Raw genomic sequence first — 19,507 nt, 5'->3', positions numbered from 1 at the left:
AACAGCTGGCATAGCAGAGTGCTCTGCACCTTAGGCTGGTCAAGTTCTCCCAAAGTTGGGAACCACTCCTGGATATGGTGGTTGCATCCTATAGTCATGGGGTCTTGGGGTCTCCAGAGGCAGTGCCTCTACCTACCTCCAGTCTCATAGTCAGTAATTGCACTTCTGCTTGGATAGATGGCTTGTTCATCAGACAATCAGGGTATCCAAGCTGGGTGTGGAAATGAAGGACCCAAAATATCTCGGCATAGCTGGAGTTTGGGCAAAACCCCCCCTCTTTAAAATATCAAAGGAGGGGGGCAATAAATCCATAAATATGAATGGACAAAAGGGACATGAAGCAGCAACAATAGAACATAAACTTTGGGCATTTTTGTTTGGCAGATTACACTGAAAATAGGACTCCCTGCCATCCCAAACTCCCATAAAAAGAGACCCAGAATTATTAAAGTCTAATTAAAGTTGGTGCTGTTTCTTTAAAGTGCCAGAGAAAGTAGCAATATTTGTTCCAATACTATAAGGCCAAAATCCTTTTAAGAAAAGCAATATTTCATGGAGAAAGGATTGGACTGGATTGTCTCTGAGGAAAATAATTGCTGTTACAACACGTGCTTATATTTTAGATGGCACAGAGATCACTGTGGTGGAAAGACTGAACAACTACTGGGAGATTTACCTTCACCCAGTCATGAAACTTAAGCCCATTATCCTCTGGAGTCCCAAATGACTGGGGGGGGGGATGCTCATTCAGATTAAGTCTGAGGCATTGGAATATGGAAAAAGAGACCCAGGGATAAAGTATCCTTTGGTGGGAAGTGGTTGAATATTTCTGAAGGATGAGAGGGACGATGAGACCGAGAGACTAAGAAGAAATGCAACAAAATGGGGAGGAGGCATCTGAAAGTTCCTTTCTTGGGCAGTTTGTTAGGTCTTTTGAGAAAGTTATTACAGAACCATATGGTGGTGGCTGACAGGGAAGATTGGCTAAGATAGAGCAAACCTAATGTTTCCCCTTTATTTGCAAGTTTTATCAGAGGAAGGCTCGGTTTCCTTTTGCAGGAATAAGTCAGGTCAGCACAAATTCAACCAAGCTCTTAAACACTCAGACACTCTTTGGGTCGGTATATTATAGAGGTATCCTTTATGCATAGGACAGTGTCATTCTAGGGCAAGGTCTGCATCAGTCAATACCTATTTCTGTAGTGTTGAGAGGGCCACACTTCCTCTTCATGCTGAGAGGAACCTCCATATGTTAGGAGTCCACCAAGAACTGGCTGCCTGGCTACCTGCTCAGATGACCACCTCTCAACACTTGAAATAGAACTTTGCTCTGTGCTCACCAGAAGGCTTCAAGAAAAGCCCAATTGCATAAGATAGACTGGGAATGGAAAAACACTCTGGCAAAAGCATAAAGGTGTGGTTAAAGACTAGAGTGCCATTTTCATGTGGTTGGGCTGTGCCTGGCTGGTAGTTTAAAGGAGTTATGCTGAGCCACACTGATTGAGGGAGGGTTTTATTGATTCTGCTTTATTTTTTAATGGGGGAGACTTGAGCATTACAGGCTAAGGATAAAGACACGGCAAGAGTCAGTGGTTAGAGTGGTTAGAGATTCAGGAAAGAAAGGGCATAATTAATGGAGGACATCGACCATAAGAGGTTTGTTCAGTGTACAGCATCTGTTCAGAAAGGGAAACTCAGAGATTCTTTTAAATTTCTAAGTTAAGACACAGGCATTCCACAGTTCCCTAGGTAAATATTCATCAAGTATTACAAAGTGGTAAGACTTTTTCAGGTTCATTTAAGTTGTCTATTAACTTACTCCAAAACAAATATAACCAGCAAAGATCCCACTGGAGTACTGGTATGGAGAAGGGAAGCTTAAGTCTGGGAAATAGCTAAGTCATTTGAGCTTTCTATCAAAAAGTGTCATTGGTTAATTAACAAGCCTGTCTGTAAGCCTGTCATTGAGAAGGGATTCACAATAAATAGGGCACCTAATGTTGATGAAAGATGAACAAGGTATTAAATCAAGCTTGGAGACGCAGACAAGAAACCAGGTAAAGGGCACAGCAAGAGTTATTTACCTGCTGTGGTGAAATATATTCATATACTATGTACACAATAGCTGCAAGAGAAAAATAACACTAACCTTTAAGTAGCACATCTGCATATTTCATTCTTCTTATCCTCTTCTTCTTAATGTAAGATGTTTTCTGCAGTAAGTACCCTCCCTAGGTAACATCACCATATTCCTGAGGCCACTAGCCAGCCACAGTATATCCACAGGAAGTCAAATTAAAGAAGCAGCAGCAGTGATGAGTTAGCGTGGTAAAGCCTCAACTTCCTCACCTACAAAATGGGGATAATAATAGTACTTAAGTTCACAGGAGGCTGTGAGAGGTGGTTGAGAAAGTTTATAAATGCCTACTGAATGGTAGTCTGCATGTTTTATCATGCATCTGAAATTCACAGGAACAGAGTATAGTCTGATAAGAGAGAAGGTATCATCAGTGTGTTTCTACCAAGGACAAAGAGCTCTGTGGCAGCAAAAAAGGATTTGGGAAAGATAGGGTAGAAAGGGCAGGTGTACAGTGAGGAAAAGACAGACCTGATAGGCATGCCAGGCAGAGGCTTTGCGGGGAGGGAGGGTTGGGATGAGGAGAAAATTAACTCGCAAGATTCAAAGACAAGCAGTGTTTAGTGCAGAAACAGAATTGTTTCTGACTTTATAGGTCTAAAACTGAAAATATGGTAACTGAAAATTAAAGGAGCCATTATTGTTGTGGTTGTCATTAATAAACAGTATGATGTGGTGTGATACCATGACAGTCTGGGAATTTTTTTTTTAAGATTTTATTTATGTATTTGTCAGAGAAAGAGAGCACAAGCAGAGGGAACAGCAAGCAGAGGGAGAGGCAGGCTTCCTGCTGAGCAAGGAGTCCGATGCAGGACTCAATCCCAAGACCCCAGGATCATGACCTGAGCCCAAGGCAGACGCCCATCTGACTAAGCCACCCAGGCATCCCTGGGAATGTATTTTTAAATAAGATTTCAATGTCTTGCTAAAGTTGGAACTGATAAGGCAGTTTGTATGTATATAGGGCTGGAGCTGAATTTATAAATATCTGGAAAGATGTACCTGAGATAAATGAACATAAAGTAAGAGAATAAAATTAGTGTGTCTAGTAATCGCTCTGTAAATTTATTTTAAACAAGGCATGAATCAAGAGTGATTATATACAGAGAGACAGAGAGACAGACATGTCTATTTAATCTAGTATCCTTTTAGAATGCACTTGGATAAAAAGCTAGAAAACAGAAAAGCAATTCTTAACTGGATAATGAAAAAGCCACTTTTTTTTTCTTTTTTTTTTTTGGTAGGCTCTACACCCAACACGGAGCTTGAACTCACAACTCCTAGATCAAGAGTCATATGCTCTACCGACTGACCCAGGCAAGTGCCCCTGAAAAGGTACTTTTTAAAAATCCTTTGCCTCCTATTTAGCTCTAATTTTATAAAGGAAAAGTCAATCATAGTAAAGTATATTTCTATCTTCCTTTCTTTAATATATAGCACAACAGCTGGTATAAGTATACGATAAATTCTTTTGATGATACTGTAGAAGGGAAGAGTATGAGCTTTTTGGAATCCTGACTGCCAATCCCTGGCTTTGTGACCTAGAGCAAATGATCTCTCTGTACCTTAATATCTTCATTTGTAAAAATGGGATCGTTACAATGTCTACCTCATTAGGGTTATTATGAAAATTAGTTAATTCAGTTCTAAGTGCCTGGCATACTAGTAAGTACACAGTCAATGCCAATTAAATATTAACAATGGCCTTAGCCTTCAAGGGTTAGCATTCAAGGAATCCTAGCAAGTGGCTTTATCCAGGAAAAGGTTGCAACTTAAACATCTATTAGTATATTTGATAAGGAAAAAAGAAGTATTGTTTATAGTTTTGGCTTGTACTGGGACAATTTGTGTCACCTATCCTACACTTTCCAGAAGATCTTTAATGGTAAGGCAGACAACCATGAGAACTGGTAGCCACAGTTCTGTCTATGGCCCAGACTAAGAACTCCCTTCCAGCTTTACCTTGTCACAGGCACACATAATGCTGACCAAAGGGGTGTTCCTGGCTCTTGAAGAGCTTCAGTCTTTATCTGTACTTTACTACCTTCATTAGGACTGAAGACTGTTGACCTCTGTTAGGAAGGTGCCTACATGCCAGGGTCCCTAGTGGCCCACACTCCAAGACAGCCCATGAAAGCAAGGGTTGGGTGGCTTTTCTCTAGGAGGCCTGTTAAGAGGTATGCAATTCACATAGTCAGGCTCATTGTTGAGTCACTGCTAGGGTATTAACTGTTATTGCCTTACCACTGTACACCAGGACCTACCCCAGTGAGCTGTACATACTAGGTACTCATAGAGTTGAACTGAAATGAACTGAGAGGCTGCCCTCATCCCTACTTATTCCAAGCCCCTGAAGCCTCCCAGACTAGCCATTATCATCCTGATTCTTATCTCCACGGTTACTTTTAAAATCCCCTAATCCGACCCAACTCTAATTCCTCACCATCCTTCAAACCCTTTCACAACATACTTTGGATCTCCTATTCTATCACCTGCAAACCTCCCCTGTATCTTCAACTTCATTTTGAATGATTTCTCTACTTCCCTGCAGAAGCTGAAGACTTACTCCTCAATAGGTCTCTCAAGTGGAGGCCATTTGTTTCTCACATACCCACAGGAGATGGGAAAACTCTTGGTCCACATCCCTGCTTCCAAACTATTTCTCCTTCTTTCAAAAACTCCAGCTCCTTTGAAGTTCTTGTCATGCAGTTGTACCACCCCAATAGGATACAGATGGCACATTTCTATTAAGTTGAGGATGATTTAATAAAGGGGTGATTTGCAGAGGTATGAATGAGGGAAGGAAGGCACAAGGGATAGTGCAGTCACTGAGGGCTAGTACAGTGGAACTGTCATCACCCCTTGGCCTGAAGAAGTAAGGAAAGGGAGCTCTGGGGCCCAGGAGAAAGAGGTGTAGAAGCCATGCTGAAGAGCAGAGACCCCTCTCCCCCAGTTCAGGGACACAGCCTCCCTACATCAGATCTGCTGAGGCTCCCCATTGGCCAAACTCAGCCAGAACCAGACAGCAAGGAAACTGCTGACTGAATCCATAAGTTTCAGGTCCCATGGCTGCATGGCACAGAGAAGAGTGAATCTTGAGGGACTAATGGAAGATATCCCGCTTTTGCCCCAAGTTCTTTTTGGTTGCTATCATCTTTCAAACTCTTAACTTTTTAAAAACTTGAGCTCATCTTCCTCTCCACCCCTTAGTGACTCTGGCATCCATGTGGGTGGCCCGGGTATCTTTTTCAGCCATTCTTACAGTCATGCCCTAAAAACTACTATCAGTAATAACACAATATTGACTTCAAGCATCCCACCCTCTGACCGCCACCTCTTATCTCTAAAGTTCAGTGGCTCTAGTTCTTTCATTGCAATTTTTCAACCCTCTTTAGGCTTCCAATCCCGACCTTAAATTCTGTCACTACTCATCCACTCTCCTACTATGTCCAGAGAAAGTTCCATGGACCCTGCTCCCTTAAGAGTGAGATTATTAGTGAGATAATCTTATCTCACTAATGCAGTCACCTGTCAAAAATCAAACTTTGGTTAAAGCCAACTATTTGCCTTTTCCAGTGGGGAAAAAGACATAAAATTATGCTGACTGATTTCTCTCTAAATTTATCATCACAAGCTTCAAATGGGCATTCCAATCTGCCCAGAAATCCTACACCAATCCTGATGAATATGCCAATTACTTTTCAAGATGATTATTTCCTAACTTCTCCTAGAGCCTCTCACACTCCGTATCCCATACCTCCACAGCCTCATCTATTCACCACCAATTCTGTAAGCCTCCCAGTACCTGCATTATACCCCTGCCTTATACCCTGTTACCATGGGATAAGGGTCCCCCCCCTCCTATCAAAGCCCAACCTCTCCACTTGTGCTGTATATTCCAACCCTCTTCATCTTTTGAAGAACTTTGTTCCTACTCTCGTTCCCTTTCTCTCCTGCATCCATTTTCCTCCACTGGATCATTATAAAATTCAAATGAATATGCCCAGTAACTCCCATCTTAAAAAATAAGTTTCCTCAATTCCAAATTCTCCTTCATTTCTCATCTAATTTCTCCATTCCCCTTCAAAGAAAAATTTGAAATAATTGTCTATAGACACTGCTTTTCTTCATCTCCCATTCTCTCTTCTTCTCATTTCCAACTGCCTTCTACAACCATGATTCAATGCTGCTTTTGCTTAGATCCTCAGTGACAAATGTGTTTTCAAGTCATCTGATCCCAGCTATGATCAGCATGTGATATAGCTGACTGCTCTCCCACTCTTGAATCATTTTCCACTCTTAGTTTTTATGGACACTGCTCTTTCCTGATTTTTCTTCTATCTCCCTGGCTTTCCCTTCTCTATCTTCCTTACTGGCTAAATCTCCTTTATCAGACCTCTAAATGTTAATGACCCCATATTCTTCTCAATCCTGAGCTCTCCAATGTAGTTGACGCTAGCCACATGTGTGTACTTTAATTTAAAATAATTTAAATTAAGTAAGATTAAGATTCAGTTCCTCAATTTCACTAGCCACATTTCAAGTATGCAATGGGCACATATAGACAGTAAGCAACATGAACATAAAATCTTTCCATTGTTGAAGAAAGTTCTATTGCACAGGACTGACCTAGACTCCCTCCCTAGGTGATCTTACCCAGTCTCATGGCTTTCAGTGCCACGTATATGTTGACTTCTAAATTTATATCTCTAGTTCTGACCCAAGCTTCAGATTTGTGCATGAAACTACCTATTTGACATAATCACTTGGATGTCTAACAGGCTACTCAAACTAACAACCAAAAAAGAACACTTCATTTTCATCCTCTCCTCCCCTGTGTCTACCCACAAAAGCTTGTTTCTCTTCCTGTCCATCTATTCTTAGCAAATGACACCATCCAACCAGTTTTGAAGCCAAAATTCTAGGAGCCGTCTTGATTCCCAATATCTAATCCATCAACAAAATTTAATAACTCTAGTCATAAAATATATCTGAAATCTTCTCAAATGGTCTTCTACTTACACTATCATCTTTCTAGTCTAAGTTTCTTGTCTGGGCTATTGTCCTATCCATATAAGTTCCCCGTACCTAGACCCAGCACATAGCAGGTGCTCATTAAATATGTTGAAAAAATTAACAGGCACAATCCTACTGAATAGTGTAAAATAATCTTTACTTTTTTTAATATTCATGAATAATAGATATTTGCACAGAAGCTTTAGAAAATAGATTTAAAAAGATAATACACATAACTTCCCAGACAGACTTTACTTATACTTGGCTATGGCTCAGTATCATTACTCATTTTGTCAATTACTAATATATTTTTCATGCTTTCATAGCACTAATTTACTTCCATGCATCTGTAATCTATGTGGTCAGTGCAATTTACTCCCCAAGAGAAATTTTAGTTCCTGCTTCTTGTCATTCAGCTTTGCCTTTCTTGATTAATCCAGTACAGCTTCTTGACCTCTTGATTACCTACACATTTTGTGCCTGTCACAGACCAGCAGACACTGATTTTGTTCAGGAGTTCCCAACTTTGTTCCTGTCCCTGCCTGCCACCCAGCTCCTCTCTGCACTCAACTTCCTTGTCAGAAACACCCAACAGTTTGACCCTAGCCTTAATTCAAAATAACTCAAGCAATAATTCCAAACAATATCTGCTACTCCTCCCTCTTTGATTAGCTGTGTTTACTGGCAGCCCTAAATGTTCCATCATCCTCATTCATTCCAGCTGCATGCCAATGGGGTCAAGCTGATATTTCCTACAGATACCGGTAATTACAGAAGTGAGGTGATGGCGTAAAGGAGAATGCAAGAGTGTCTTCTGAGACCTGCAGTCTAGTAATTATTAATATGCTTGACATTTGCATTGCCTGTGTCAGGTTACAAAGCCATTTGGGCACAATATTTTCACAGCAATCCAAACGCTATTATTTGCCTAACCAACAATCATCTCTCCTCTACCATCCTCTCCAACTTCCTTCTCTCCAAGAGACCATTGTGTTCAGTACCCACCCTCATCAAATAGCCAGATACAACATGTAGCTATATGCCATGCTCCACCCTATGCCAGCCAGCTTTTATGAGTTAGTAAGTGATATAAATATGGCCAGAGGGTGTGAAAGAAAGTCTGTGACGAGTTCAGGAAAAAGTTTCCTCACCCTTAAAAAGAAAGACCCAACGACAAGATAATGTCTTTTTTTGGCTCTGGAAATTTCCCCATCTGGATGTAATTTCTGAGGCACTAACATCTTCTTTGAAGTATGAGGGGAGATTCTTAGGTTAAAGCCATTGCTGGGAATGGCAGAGTGGGCAGATGAAAGAAAACTACATCCTTTGTAATATACTTAAGTTGTTTTTTTACACTGTGCCAGAGGCCCTACCTCTGGACTTTGAACTATGTATTGATAAGCCCAGGGGATTCTGATTTCATCAAAATTTGAGGCACTAACTTATAAGCATGCAACTATAAACTTTCTCCACCACTTCCTCGCTGAAAAATCTTAGGCAAACTATTTCACTTTTATAGAATCCCTGTCTTTGTCCTTAAAGAGGTAAGTAATATTCACCTTTTGGCCTTATTGTGAGGGTGTAGGGTTAAGAGGATTTGATTGGAAGACTGAATATGGGAAGCGCTATGAAATCCATCAGCCAGAAAATGATGCTACCAAATCCTAAATGTTTCCCTGACTGCTGGTAGACATTGACACACTGGTTAGATAACCTGATCCCAGGTCTCTCCTGAAAGACTGCATTTTATTTTATTTTATTTTTAAAGATTTTATTTGTCAGAGAGAGAGAGAGGGAGAGAGAGCAAGCACAGGCAGACAGAATGGCAGGCAGAGGCAGAGGGAGAAGCAGGCTCCCTGATAAGCAAGGAGCCCGATGTGGGACTCGATCCCAGGACCCTGGGATCATGACCTGAGTCGAAGGCAGCTGCTTAACCAACTGAGCCACCCAGGCGTCCCAAGAGACTGCATTTTAAAAGACACTTCTAGGCTCTAGGCAAGTGTGATAATCAACTAAGCCTGAAATTTAGAAATGGAATACCGTGATATTCCTATGTAATATTTCACTTGAGCAAACTGTTTTATCTTTCAGGACCTGTTTATTCATCTGTGTACTTGCCCTGTCCAATCTACAGTGTCTATGGCACTAATGGCAAATTATACTTGGGGTGAGGGGACTTCTGTAATCTCAGTATTCTTATATTGCTGCAATACGGATTACACAGGCAACAACAACAACAAAGCAAAATTGGGATTACGGGAGGTGTTGGCTTTGTGGTAAAATTAACTGAGTAATAATTGTTGGACGCTGCCTTCTCTATTCTGCTACCTTGAGTCACTGAGCTTCCACTCCTCTCAGGATCATGGCAGAATTGGAGGTGATCACCCTTGGCCACTCTGATCACACAGATCTGTGAAAATGCCTAGAAAAGTTAAAAATACGAGTATCCAGAAAGAGATTCTGATGAAGGCCCTAAATTTACTTTTTTGCACTGAAGTAACTTTTACTGGCAAGCACAGTAATGTCTGCGTGTTGCAACAGAAACTTTTCCCTTGGCGTTTAAAAAGAAAGAAAGAAAGAAAGAAAAGAAAAGAAAAAGGACGAAAAGGAAGGAAAGAAGGAAGAAAGGAAGAAAGGCAGGAAAGAAGGAGGAAAGGAAGGAAGAAGGGAAGGAAAAAGGCAATGTATGCTGCTGGCCTCAGGTGGAATTCACAAAGTTAGTGGCGCGAGAACACCTCCTAACTTGAGAGCTCCGGAGCCTTTAGGGTGCACAGGTGTCCTGACCTCGTCACGGATGGAAATCACACTTCTCTTGCGTTTAACTCGCCGAATATCAGTTTATGCTTGGGAGACAGCCGCGTGGAAGACTGTAGAGAAGCCACCAAAGTCCCCAGAGCCAGCACTTCCGCCTCTCTCCATGAACTCCGCCCAGTGCAGACAAGCCCTGCCCATCATGAGGCCGACACGCCCCGTTTGCGCCTCCGGCGCGTCAGCACTTCTTGAACTTTGACCGCTTCTGAGCGGCGGCGCCGGGAGATAGTACGCATGCGTCGTTTCTTTGCATGGCTAGCTTCCTTATCCTAGTAGCGGCTGGAGCTGCGGTGGCCGCGCTGCTGGCACTGCGGCTGTGGGTTGTGCTCCATTCTCGGGTCCTGGGGCCCCGTCAGTCTTGCAGTCTCTTGGTGGTGGCTGGGTCCGGTAAGTATTGGGCGGTGACTGTCGAGTCGCTCCTGGGTCGATCACTACAAACCCCAGAGTACACCGCGACGCTCCTATCTAGTCTCCTTAGCACTTTTTGGAGCATTGCATGCTGAGATTTGTAGTTCCCTTATGTTAACCGGAACCGGTCCTCCCAGCCGGGCAAAATTCTGGTTTGCTGACGCGGCCCGGGCATCTTTTACCGACAAATGAGTAACTTACACTTGTCTGTAATTAAGCTTCCACGTAGCGTATGTTATTTTAACACATTACTAATGAGCAGAGAGGACGCAGAAGCCTTATGATGCTAACTTACTATTTTCCTGAGTAGAAATTGCCATTTTGCATTATTAACCTAGGCATTTTGTGTTTAGTTTAGGAAACATGAATACTACATGATAAATGAGGCAGAGTGAATTGTCACATTTATAAATATACAAATCCATGAGGTTAGAAACAATTATCTACTGACCATAGAACAATACACGTTTGAGAATATTGTGTCAGCATGCGAACAGCAAGCTGCCCTATCAGGTAATACAGTTTAAGAGTCTACCAGCTCTGCAGGCCCTCACAATTTTATAGATTTTTTTTTTCTTTTTTTTGACAGACAGTGATCACAAGTAGGCAGAGAGGCAGGCAGAGAGAGGCGGGGGAAGCAGGCTCCCTCTGAGCCCAGAGCCCGATGCCAGTGCGGGGCTCTATCCCAGGACCCTGAGATCATGACCTGAGCAGAAAGCAGAGGCTTTAACCCACTGAGCCACCCAGGCACCCCAGGCCCTCACAATTTTAAATGGATAAGTTCTGACAGAGATAGAACTATTGTGTAGATTTAGAAATGCTAGGAAATTGTATACAGTTAGAATAATATTTATATTATTAGCAAATGTTCTAAACTTATGCTCAAATACAATTCATTACTTTATTCACTTAACATATGTTGAGCCATTGAGACGTCAGACACTATGCTAGACTCTAGAAATAACAAAACCGACTACTACTACTTGCCACGGAATGGTGATTAGGTAGTGAAGCAGTGTGAAAGGTACAAGGATACAGCGGTGAATGAAAAGGAAATGACAGAAAAACTAACAGGGAAAAAACGAAACAAAACAAAATGGATACTTCCTATAATCTGAGAAGTATAGACTGCTATGGAAGTCTTCAGGAAGGACACCATTTTATCTGAGCTTGAGACAGGAAAGTTCCTGGAAGAAGTGATGTCTAAACTGAGAATTTTAAGATGACTAGGAATCAACCAAAGAGATTTTGCAGACTAGAAGGATGTGAAAAGAAGTTGATAGCACTTGGAATGCCCAGAGGTAGGAGGGCATTGTGGCTTTGAGTTCCATGTGGAGCTGTAAGCCCAGTCTAGATCCCAAAGGGCATTGTAAACCATGCTCTATAAAGCTATTGGCACTACTCCACTGCTTCATACCATGTAAGGGTTAGGACCACAGGCTCTAGACTGACATAATCCTGGAGCTGAATCACATCTCTGCCACTTACTAACTTGGTGACCTTGGGCAAATTAGTTAACCTCACTGAACTGTTTCAACCTTGAAAAATATGGGATGAGGTGAGGAGAGATTAAATGCAGTATTAAAAGTGTTTAGCAGAGTGCTTGGCATATGATAAGCATTTAATAAATGGTGATTGCTGTTAGTCCTGGTAGCAAAGGATCTTTTAAAATACTTATGAGTAGAGTGTGACTCAATTAAATCTAAGCTTTTACAGAGATGATTCAGCCTGCACTGTCAAGAGAATGTTTTGACAAAGACTGAGGTAGGGAGACAAGTAGGAACTTGTGGTTTGAAAGTGGGAGGTGAGGGAAGGAAAGGCTTGGGACTCATGTTTCTGTCTCGAACAAATGGGTAAATGGATGTTAGAGCTATTTACTTGACAGTATTAGATTTGGTGGACTGGGAACCAAAATTAAGATTGAGAATTAGTCTGACAAGTGGCGCCTTTGTCATTCAAACCATTCAGAGTAGGGAGAGGTCAGAGACCTCTAAGAATCATCAAAGTCAAAGAAAGACTTATAATCAGACAAATAGTTTAATAGTTCATGCCCAGAATTTTGGAGGAGGGGGAAGATATTTTCAAGTGTTTACCTTGAATACCAAAAAATGTCTGGTCTTTAGATTCCATAAAATATTATTAATCAACCACATATTTTCAAAGAACATCAATCAAAATTAGTACTTTTCTTTGAAATATCATATGATTTCCTTAGGCAAATTTTAGATTTAATACCATATGCTCATCTACCCTCTCATTCAGTAATAGGAATGCCTACTTTTTTCAAGGCACTGAAGATCAGCAGTAACAAAATTAGCAGAAGTCCCTGCCATCATCATGCTTACCTTCTAGTGGAGCAAGGGTTAGCGGAGAGAAAAAAGAAATAACTAGATTACATATTAAATTGTATGGTCATAAATATTATGACGTAGGGACAGGAGGTTGCATTTTACACAGAATTGTAAGGAAAAGCCTCCCTGGGGAGATGACGGATACCCAACAGCAAGGAGGCCAGAGTGGCGGGAGTAGACTTAAGTCAGGTAGAAGCAGATGAGCTCCATGAGGTAATAAATTAAGGGGTCAAATACAAGATGCCTTTTATTGCATGTGAGAAGGGAAGCCACTGGAGAGTTTTGAGCAGAGGTAAACTCATCAACTCTCTTAACAGAATCACACTGGATGCTGTGTTGAGAACAGACTAATGTAGACATTTGAATAGACAAACGAAGGAGGAGCAGACCAGGAATCCGTGGTCATAACTGATGTGAGAGTGTTGTGGCCTGGAGCAGGGTAGTAGAAAGGAGATGGGGGAAGAGGTTGGATTCTGGAAATATTCTAAGGTAAAACTGAGATGATTTTGTTCCCAAAGAATATATCTTAATAGTTATTAAGAGTAAAATGGAAGACAAAGCCCATCATTTTAATGACTTTATTCAGTGACAAGGTTAAATCATCAAAAAATGTATTCAGTAAATGTTTCCTTTTAAAAAAAGAAAAGACTGTTAGAGCAGGTATAATGAAGTTTTAATTGCAGTGGAAAATGTGGATATTATCCTTTTTATCCTTAATTGGTCCAGCTGTGAAAACAAGTACCTACTTTGCAAACCACATTTTCTCAAGGCTAAAAACAAAAATACTAAAATTAGTATAAATCAGATGTGTAAATTGCATGCCCCAGACAAGAAGATGGGTTACAAGTTATAAAGTATGATTCTAATTCCTCCTCACATGTAATCTATGCCAATTTTATTTCTGTATTTAATTCCTTCTGGAACCTAGAGAGTAATCCTTCCCGTTCTACTATAAGAAAATATGTGCATTGGGAGAAACCACACACTTAATTTGTTTGATTATCCTTCTGTATGTTCACTGTGTCACTACTGAAAGTGCTTTCTTACAACAGTAGCGGTGGGGGAGAGTTTAGTAGGTGGGAGGGACACTGACCAGAGGCAAGGAGGAGGTAACAAATAAGATGAATACAGAGAATGTTCAGGACATCAACCTGGCTGAGGCTGAGAGAGTGTGAAGTGAAACGAAATGGGTATGATAGGGCTCATTGAGAAGGAGTTTGATTGCTTTGCTTAAATGCTATATCGTTAACATGAGCGGTTGATGTTCTTTTGGGGTTTTTTTCTTCCAAAGGAAACCTCAGTGTACACAGTCGATTTTTAAATTCACGGTTTTGAAAGTAAAGTATTAAAATTTTGGAGATTGTACAATTTCAAAAATCGAACAGTTGTTTGGTGAAGCTGCTACATATTTGACGACCTGTAGTTTGCTGAGACCTCTCTTAGGAGCTGGGGTTACATTCCTGAGCGGAAGTCTTCCTTAGGAAGCCCCAAGCCCTGAGGGTCAGTGCTCATGCCTCCTTGACATTACTTCTCAGCACAGTAACCTTCAGTGACCCGGTGACCATCTTTGCATTTTCCAGACTACTTTCCTGATCTGATTTCACCCTCGTCCTCCTTCACAGTATTCCACCAGTCCTTGAACACACATCTCAGCTCTTAACCATCTCATGTCCCAATAATCCCACTCCTGGCCAGTGGCCTCCCTACTCCTATCCATCCATTAGCTTCACCTTTCAAGTCCTCTCAGCCTTTACCAGGGATCTCCCTTCCTCTTACAGAGCTGGTCTTTCATAACTATTTGCTTTCCTCACCTCTGCCCCAATTTAAATTTCGCATGTTGTCTTCTTGCATTACTCTTTAAATGTCTGTGTGTCTTTCCCCTCTCCTACCAGCCTTCTTGATAATAGGAGTTGTGTCTTCTACTTCTTTGTGCTCCTTAGCACCTACTGCTAGTGTCAGTTTTATTTTTATACAGTTAATGTCCTCTTCCCCCATATGAAAGTAGTGTTTCTACAAGGGCGTAGATTATTATTTCCAAATGTTGCTTTCACCTATTGAGAAATACATAAAACATAACATTAGTATAACATAGCCAAATAGGTATGTCCATTGGGAGTTTCTTTTTTTAAGTTTTTATTTAAATTCCAGGTAGTTAACATAGTGTAGTATTAGTTTCAGGTATACAATGTAGTGATTGAATACTTCCATACAACACGGGGTGCTCGTGACAAGTGCCCTCCTTAATCCCCATCACCTATTTCACCCATCCCCTCACCCACCTCCCCTCTGGTAACTACACTGTGGGTTTCTTAATCTTAGGCTTTCCAATATTTTTTCCAGGTGGGCACACCACTGAGATCCTGAGGCTGCTTGAGAACCTGTCCAATGCTTACTCCCCTAGACATTATATCATTGCCGATACTGATGAAATGAGTGCCCATAAAATACATTCTTTTGAACGAAATCAAGCTGATAGAGACCCCACTACCATGGTAAGTGATCATTTCTATTTCTAAGAGAGTTAAAGGTTGAATATTGAGGTGAATTATCTCTGGAAACAATCTCGTGGAACGTCAGCGCCCCGCCCGCAAGGGGCAGGGAAATGTTTATTGCTGATCAAATAAATTTCCTCTACTACCAAAAGATAAGAATCTCTTTAAGATACATCTTCAAGTGGTAGCTTAATTTCTTATATTCTCTTTTATTTTTTTAAATAGGGGAAAGAGTTTTTTAGATAATTCCAACTGGAAAAGTTCAAACTTACATAAAACGTCTCGTTCATGTGCGCATCGGCTCTTCGCTCAAGTTCTTTATCAATATGTTGCACTTCTTGATGTAGCTATGACTGACCACTTCTTCTTCAAATCATATTTGTATCTGCCTTTAAAATTAACTTCTCTATCTCTGGTTGCTCACTTCACTTTAGCATTTTGGTCAGAATTAGGGGTGAAAGAACAAAAGTGAAGCTACCTCTTGATCAAGGAAGGAAACTAGAGCTGTTCTTTGTGTAGATTGTCTCCATTCCTCCCTCCCTCTGGTACCTGCCCAGTCACGGGGCGGCAACGGGTAGTTGAGGAGTGGAAGCAGACCCAGCTCAGGCTATTCAGTATTTCTCTGGGCTTTTTGGACTTGGGGACCCAGAAAATGGAGGCAGTGTTTCTTTGGGGACACCCTCTGTGGAAGAGAAAGTTTGGGAGCTGCTGGCAGTCATGTTTTCACCTGGTGGGTAAAGATAGACTATAGTTGGGAGAAAGAATGACGTTAATACACAGAAAGAGTATAATGAGAAATCAGGTGGTGAGTCCTGCCTTCAGTCACTGCAGAGGTCCAGCTGCATCTGTGTGGGAAATTCATGATCCACTAATATCACCCCTTTCTTGCTCCCTTTCATTTCCTCTCTCACATCCTCACCCCACCCCTCCTCCAGGCCTTTTTAAGTCTGTTTCAGTTGAGTTTTGGTCACTTTTTAAATTATCCCTAACAGAAACACTTTATCCTTGGAGATTCCATGTTAAATGAGAGCAGATTCTGCCTGTTATTCAGCCATAACAAAATGCTATGGGATGTTTTTTCTATGTGGGCAATAAGTCAAATGCTTCATTTCTGTTTTAGGAATCAATACTGTATTTATTTCTTATGGCTTCTGCAACAAAGTACCACAGATTGGGTGACTAAGGGCAGAAATGTATTCTCTCATTTCTGGAGGCTAAAATCTGAAATCAAGGATTCAACTGGGCTATGTTCTCTCTGAAGACCCTAGGGGAGAATTCTTCCTTGCCTCTTCCTAGCTTCTGATGGTTGCCAACACTCCTTGGCATTCCTTGGCTTATAGCAACATCATTTTAATCTCTGCCTCTATTGTCATGGGGCCATTCCTGTGTCTCTGTCTTCACATTCCCTTCTCATAAAGACACAGTCATTGGGTATAGGACCCAGACTCATTTAGCGTGACCTCCTTTTAACTTGATTCCACCTACAAGACCTTTTTCCAAATCAGGTCACATTGACAGATTCCTGATAGACAGGAATTTTGGGGAGACACTGTTCATCCCTGTGTGTGTAATTGATCCTTTTAATAATATGAAAGTCAGCTAATACCATCCTTATTTTACAAATGAGAAAATGGAGACCCAGGGGTATAAATAAGGTCCGCCTAATACGTGGCACTTACCTAAACGGGTCTTCTCCAAAACTTTTACTGCATGGGCCACTCTGCCTCTTTTGTGCATTCTTTTCCAGTCCTAAAAACTGAGTGAGAAAGAATGCTTTGGGGATTATTCAAGGCACCAGAGACTAAAAATCTCATTGAATTTCTTAGAGAGTATATTAGAATTGGAGAATTAGAAGAATACAATGGTGATTTTTTTTATACAAGTGGAATATAGTATTATAATTTAGCAGTGATAAAGACTACTTAAAAAGATAGCAGTTGAGTAATTACAATTTGTTATTGTTTTCAACATGAGGAACAAGTATCTTTTTACCCAATTATTGGCATATATATTCTTTCTGAAATTGCATCCAATTAGAGGCTCCAGTTTTAATTTAGCATACACATTGACTATTTCCCTCCAGGTCCATCAGCAGATGTATTGTTTATTTGCTGAATTTCATGGCTTAATGAAACATTTGGAAGATTGTTATATACAGGAAGATTGTGGGGTTTGTTTTGGGTGTTTTTTGAGAGTGGGAGAGGGGCAGAGGGAGAAAGAGAGAGAGAGAAAGAGAGAGAGAATCTTAAGCTCCATGGTCGGCATGGACTCATCAGGGGCTCAGTCTCAGGACTCTGAGATCATGACCTGAGCCAAAATCAAGAGTTGGACATTTAACCAACTGAGCCACCCAGGGGCCCCTATAGGAAGATTGTTATAGACATTTTAGAATTCTGTAAGTTGGGTGTCTTTCACTTTAATTAATTAATTAATTTTTTAAATTGAAGTCTAGCTGACACGCAGTATTACATTAGTTTCAGGTACACAACACAGTGATATGACAGTTCTGTGCATTATTCTGTGCTCACCACAAGTATAGCTCCCATGTGCCACTGTACAACACTATTATAATACCATTGACTGTATTTCCTATGCTATAACTTTTTATTCCCGTGATCTACATATTCCATAACTGGAAGCCTGTGCCTCTCACTCCCCTTCATCCATTTTGCCCATCCCTCACCCTGTCTTCTCTGGCAGATGCCAGTTTTTCTCTGTATTTATGGGTCTCTTTCTGCTTTGTTTGTTTCTTTTGCTTTTTTAGATTCCATTATAAGTGAAAGCATATGTTCTTTGTCTTTTTTTGTCTGATATATTTTACTTAACATAATACTCTCTAGGTCCATATAAGTTTTTCATTCACTTTAATACAAAGCCAAAGCTTTTGAATTTTTAAAGTGCCATTATTTTGTCTTACTATCAAAGTGGTACCACCAGTTCGGACTAAGCAACTCTGTTCGACTACTTTCTTCCATCAATTAATTTACTACTGGGGCATTGTAACCCTTTTTAGAGGAAAAATACTGTCTTATTCCTAAAAGGGTCTCTACTCATGAATCTGAAGCTGGGAAGAGTTTCTTCAGAGATGCAGAGGCGGACCATTGAGGGTGTTAACATGAACGTACCTGTTGTCCTTTCTGTTGGCTGCGCCATATGCCATATGGGCATATGGGAGAGAAGCCAGGTAGAGAGACACCTTCCCACCAAGCTTTGTTCAAGGGAAGAATCTACTTACTCTTCTCTTTTTTCACTACAGCTTAGGGGAGTTGTACCTGCAGCCCCCTAGGCAGCTATCCATTATACCTTCCATGGAGCTCATGAGACTGGGGAGGAGTCTTATTGAAGAAATCAGTAGCGATCAGTACCTTTGCTGGCAGAGCCCTCATTAGCCAAGAATTGAACAATCAGATTTGCATGGTCTGGTACAGAAGCTACCAGCACTAGCTCAAGACTATTTATTAAATACTATTTCACTGATCTGCGGTGCTACCACTGGTATATCAAGTTTCTCTGTATGTAAAGATCTGTATGTGGGCTTTCGTCTTTGTTGACTGGTTTGTTTGTCTATTCCTAATATCAAGCTCCCGTAGTCTCACTCTTCAGAAGTGCTTAGGGATTCTTTCTTCACATAGGTTTTTGAGTTAGCTTTGGCAAGGTCACAAATAAACATGTTGAAATTTGTATTTTAATTGAACTGAATCAGTGTGTCATTTTGAGGAGAACTTAAATCTACATGATGATATCTTCCTATCCAGGGGCATCATCTGTCTCTGCATTATTTAGGTTTCCTTAAATGCTTTTCAGTACCATTTCTAATTTTCTTCACGAGAGTAGCATATCTTTTGTTGTTTTTATTCTGTGTACCTGGTATTGTCTTATTATTGTAAGTGGTATACCTTTTAATTGGATTTCCTGTGTTGCAGTATATAAAAATATAATTGATTTGAGTATAGTGATCTTAAAAGAACCACCTTGCCACACTCTAATTAATTCCAGTAATTTATACTCTATTATCTACAAAGATAATATCATCTGCAAATAGTAACAATTATGATTCTTTCTAACCTTTATACCTTTTATTTCTCTTTCCCGTTTTGTTTTTAGAACTCCCAGAACAGTAATTAATAGAAGCAGTGTAGTGGTCATTCTTATAGTCTTTATGATCTTAAAAATTTGCCAAGAGTTTAATTTTAAATAATATTTGGTTGTTGATTTTTATCAAATATCTTTTCTTTATCTTAGTTGATCATAATGTTTTTCCCATTTTATCTATTTTCATGGTCAATTACAAG

At 40.6% G+C, this 19,507-nt stretch overlaps 2 protein-coding genes across 2 annotated transcripts in view; one reads left to right on the top strand and one right to left on the bottom strand.

Moving 5' to 3' along the window:
- The window catches only part of LOC111143053 (transmembrane protein 56-like), a 110,029-nt gene extending 99,786 nt beyond the window's left edge, over positions 1-10,243 (bottom strand). The window contains exons 1-2 of the mRNA XM_022496492.1: positions 9,851-10,243; positions 2,150-2,349 (exon numbers count right to left, since the gene is read on the bottom strand). The gene's annotated coding sequence lies outside the window, so the exon portion shown is untranslated. The remainder of the gene's footprint in view (positions 1-2,149; positions 2,350-9,850) is intronic.
- Positions 10,191-19,507, top strand: part of LOC111143055 (ALG14, UDP-N-acetylglucosaminyltransferase subunit) — an 89,769-nt gene continuing 80,452 nt past the window's right edge. Inside the window, exons 1-2 of the mRNA XM_022496495.1 lie at positions 10,191-10,351; positions 15,064-15,215. Of these exons, the coding sequence (XP_022352203.1) occupies positions 10,216-10,351; positions 15,064-15,215 (288 nt within the window). The 5' untranslated portion in view covers positions 10,191-10,215. The remainder of the gene's footprint in view (positions 10,352-15,063; positions 15,216-19,507) is intronic.

Source organism: Enhydra lutris, unplaced genomic scaffold (genome assembly GCF_002288905.1).
Source record: "Enhydra lutris kenyoni isolate GAN:26980312 unplaced genomic scaffold, ASM228890v2 scaffoldscaffold9, whole genome shotgun sequence".
NCBI classification, from domain to species: Eukaryota; Metazoa; Chordata; class Mammalia; order Carnivora; family Mustelidae; genus Enhydra; species Enhydra lutris.
The sequence above is the reverse complement of the archived record's forward strand: the minus strand, read 5'-3'. Positions and strand labels throughout refer to the sequence as shown.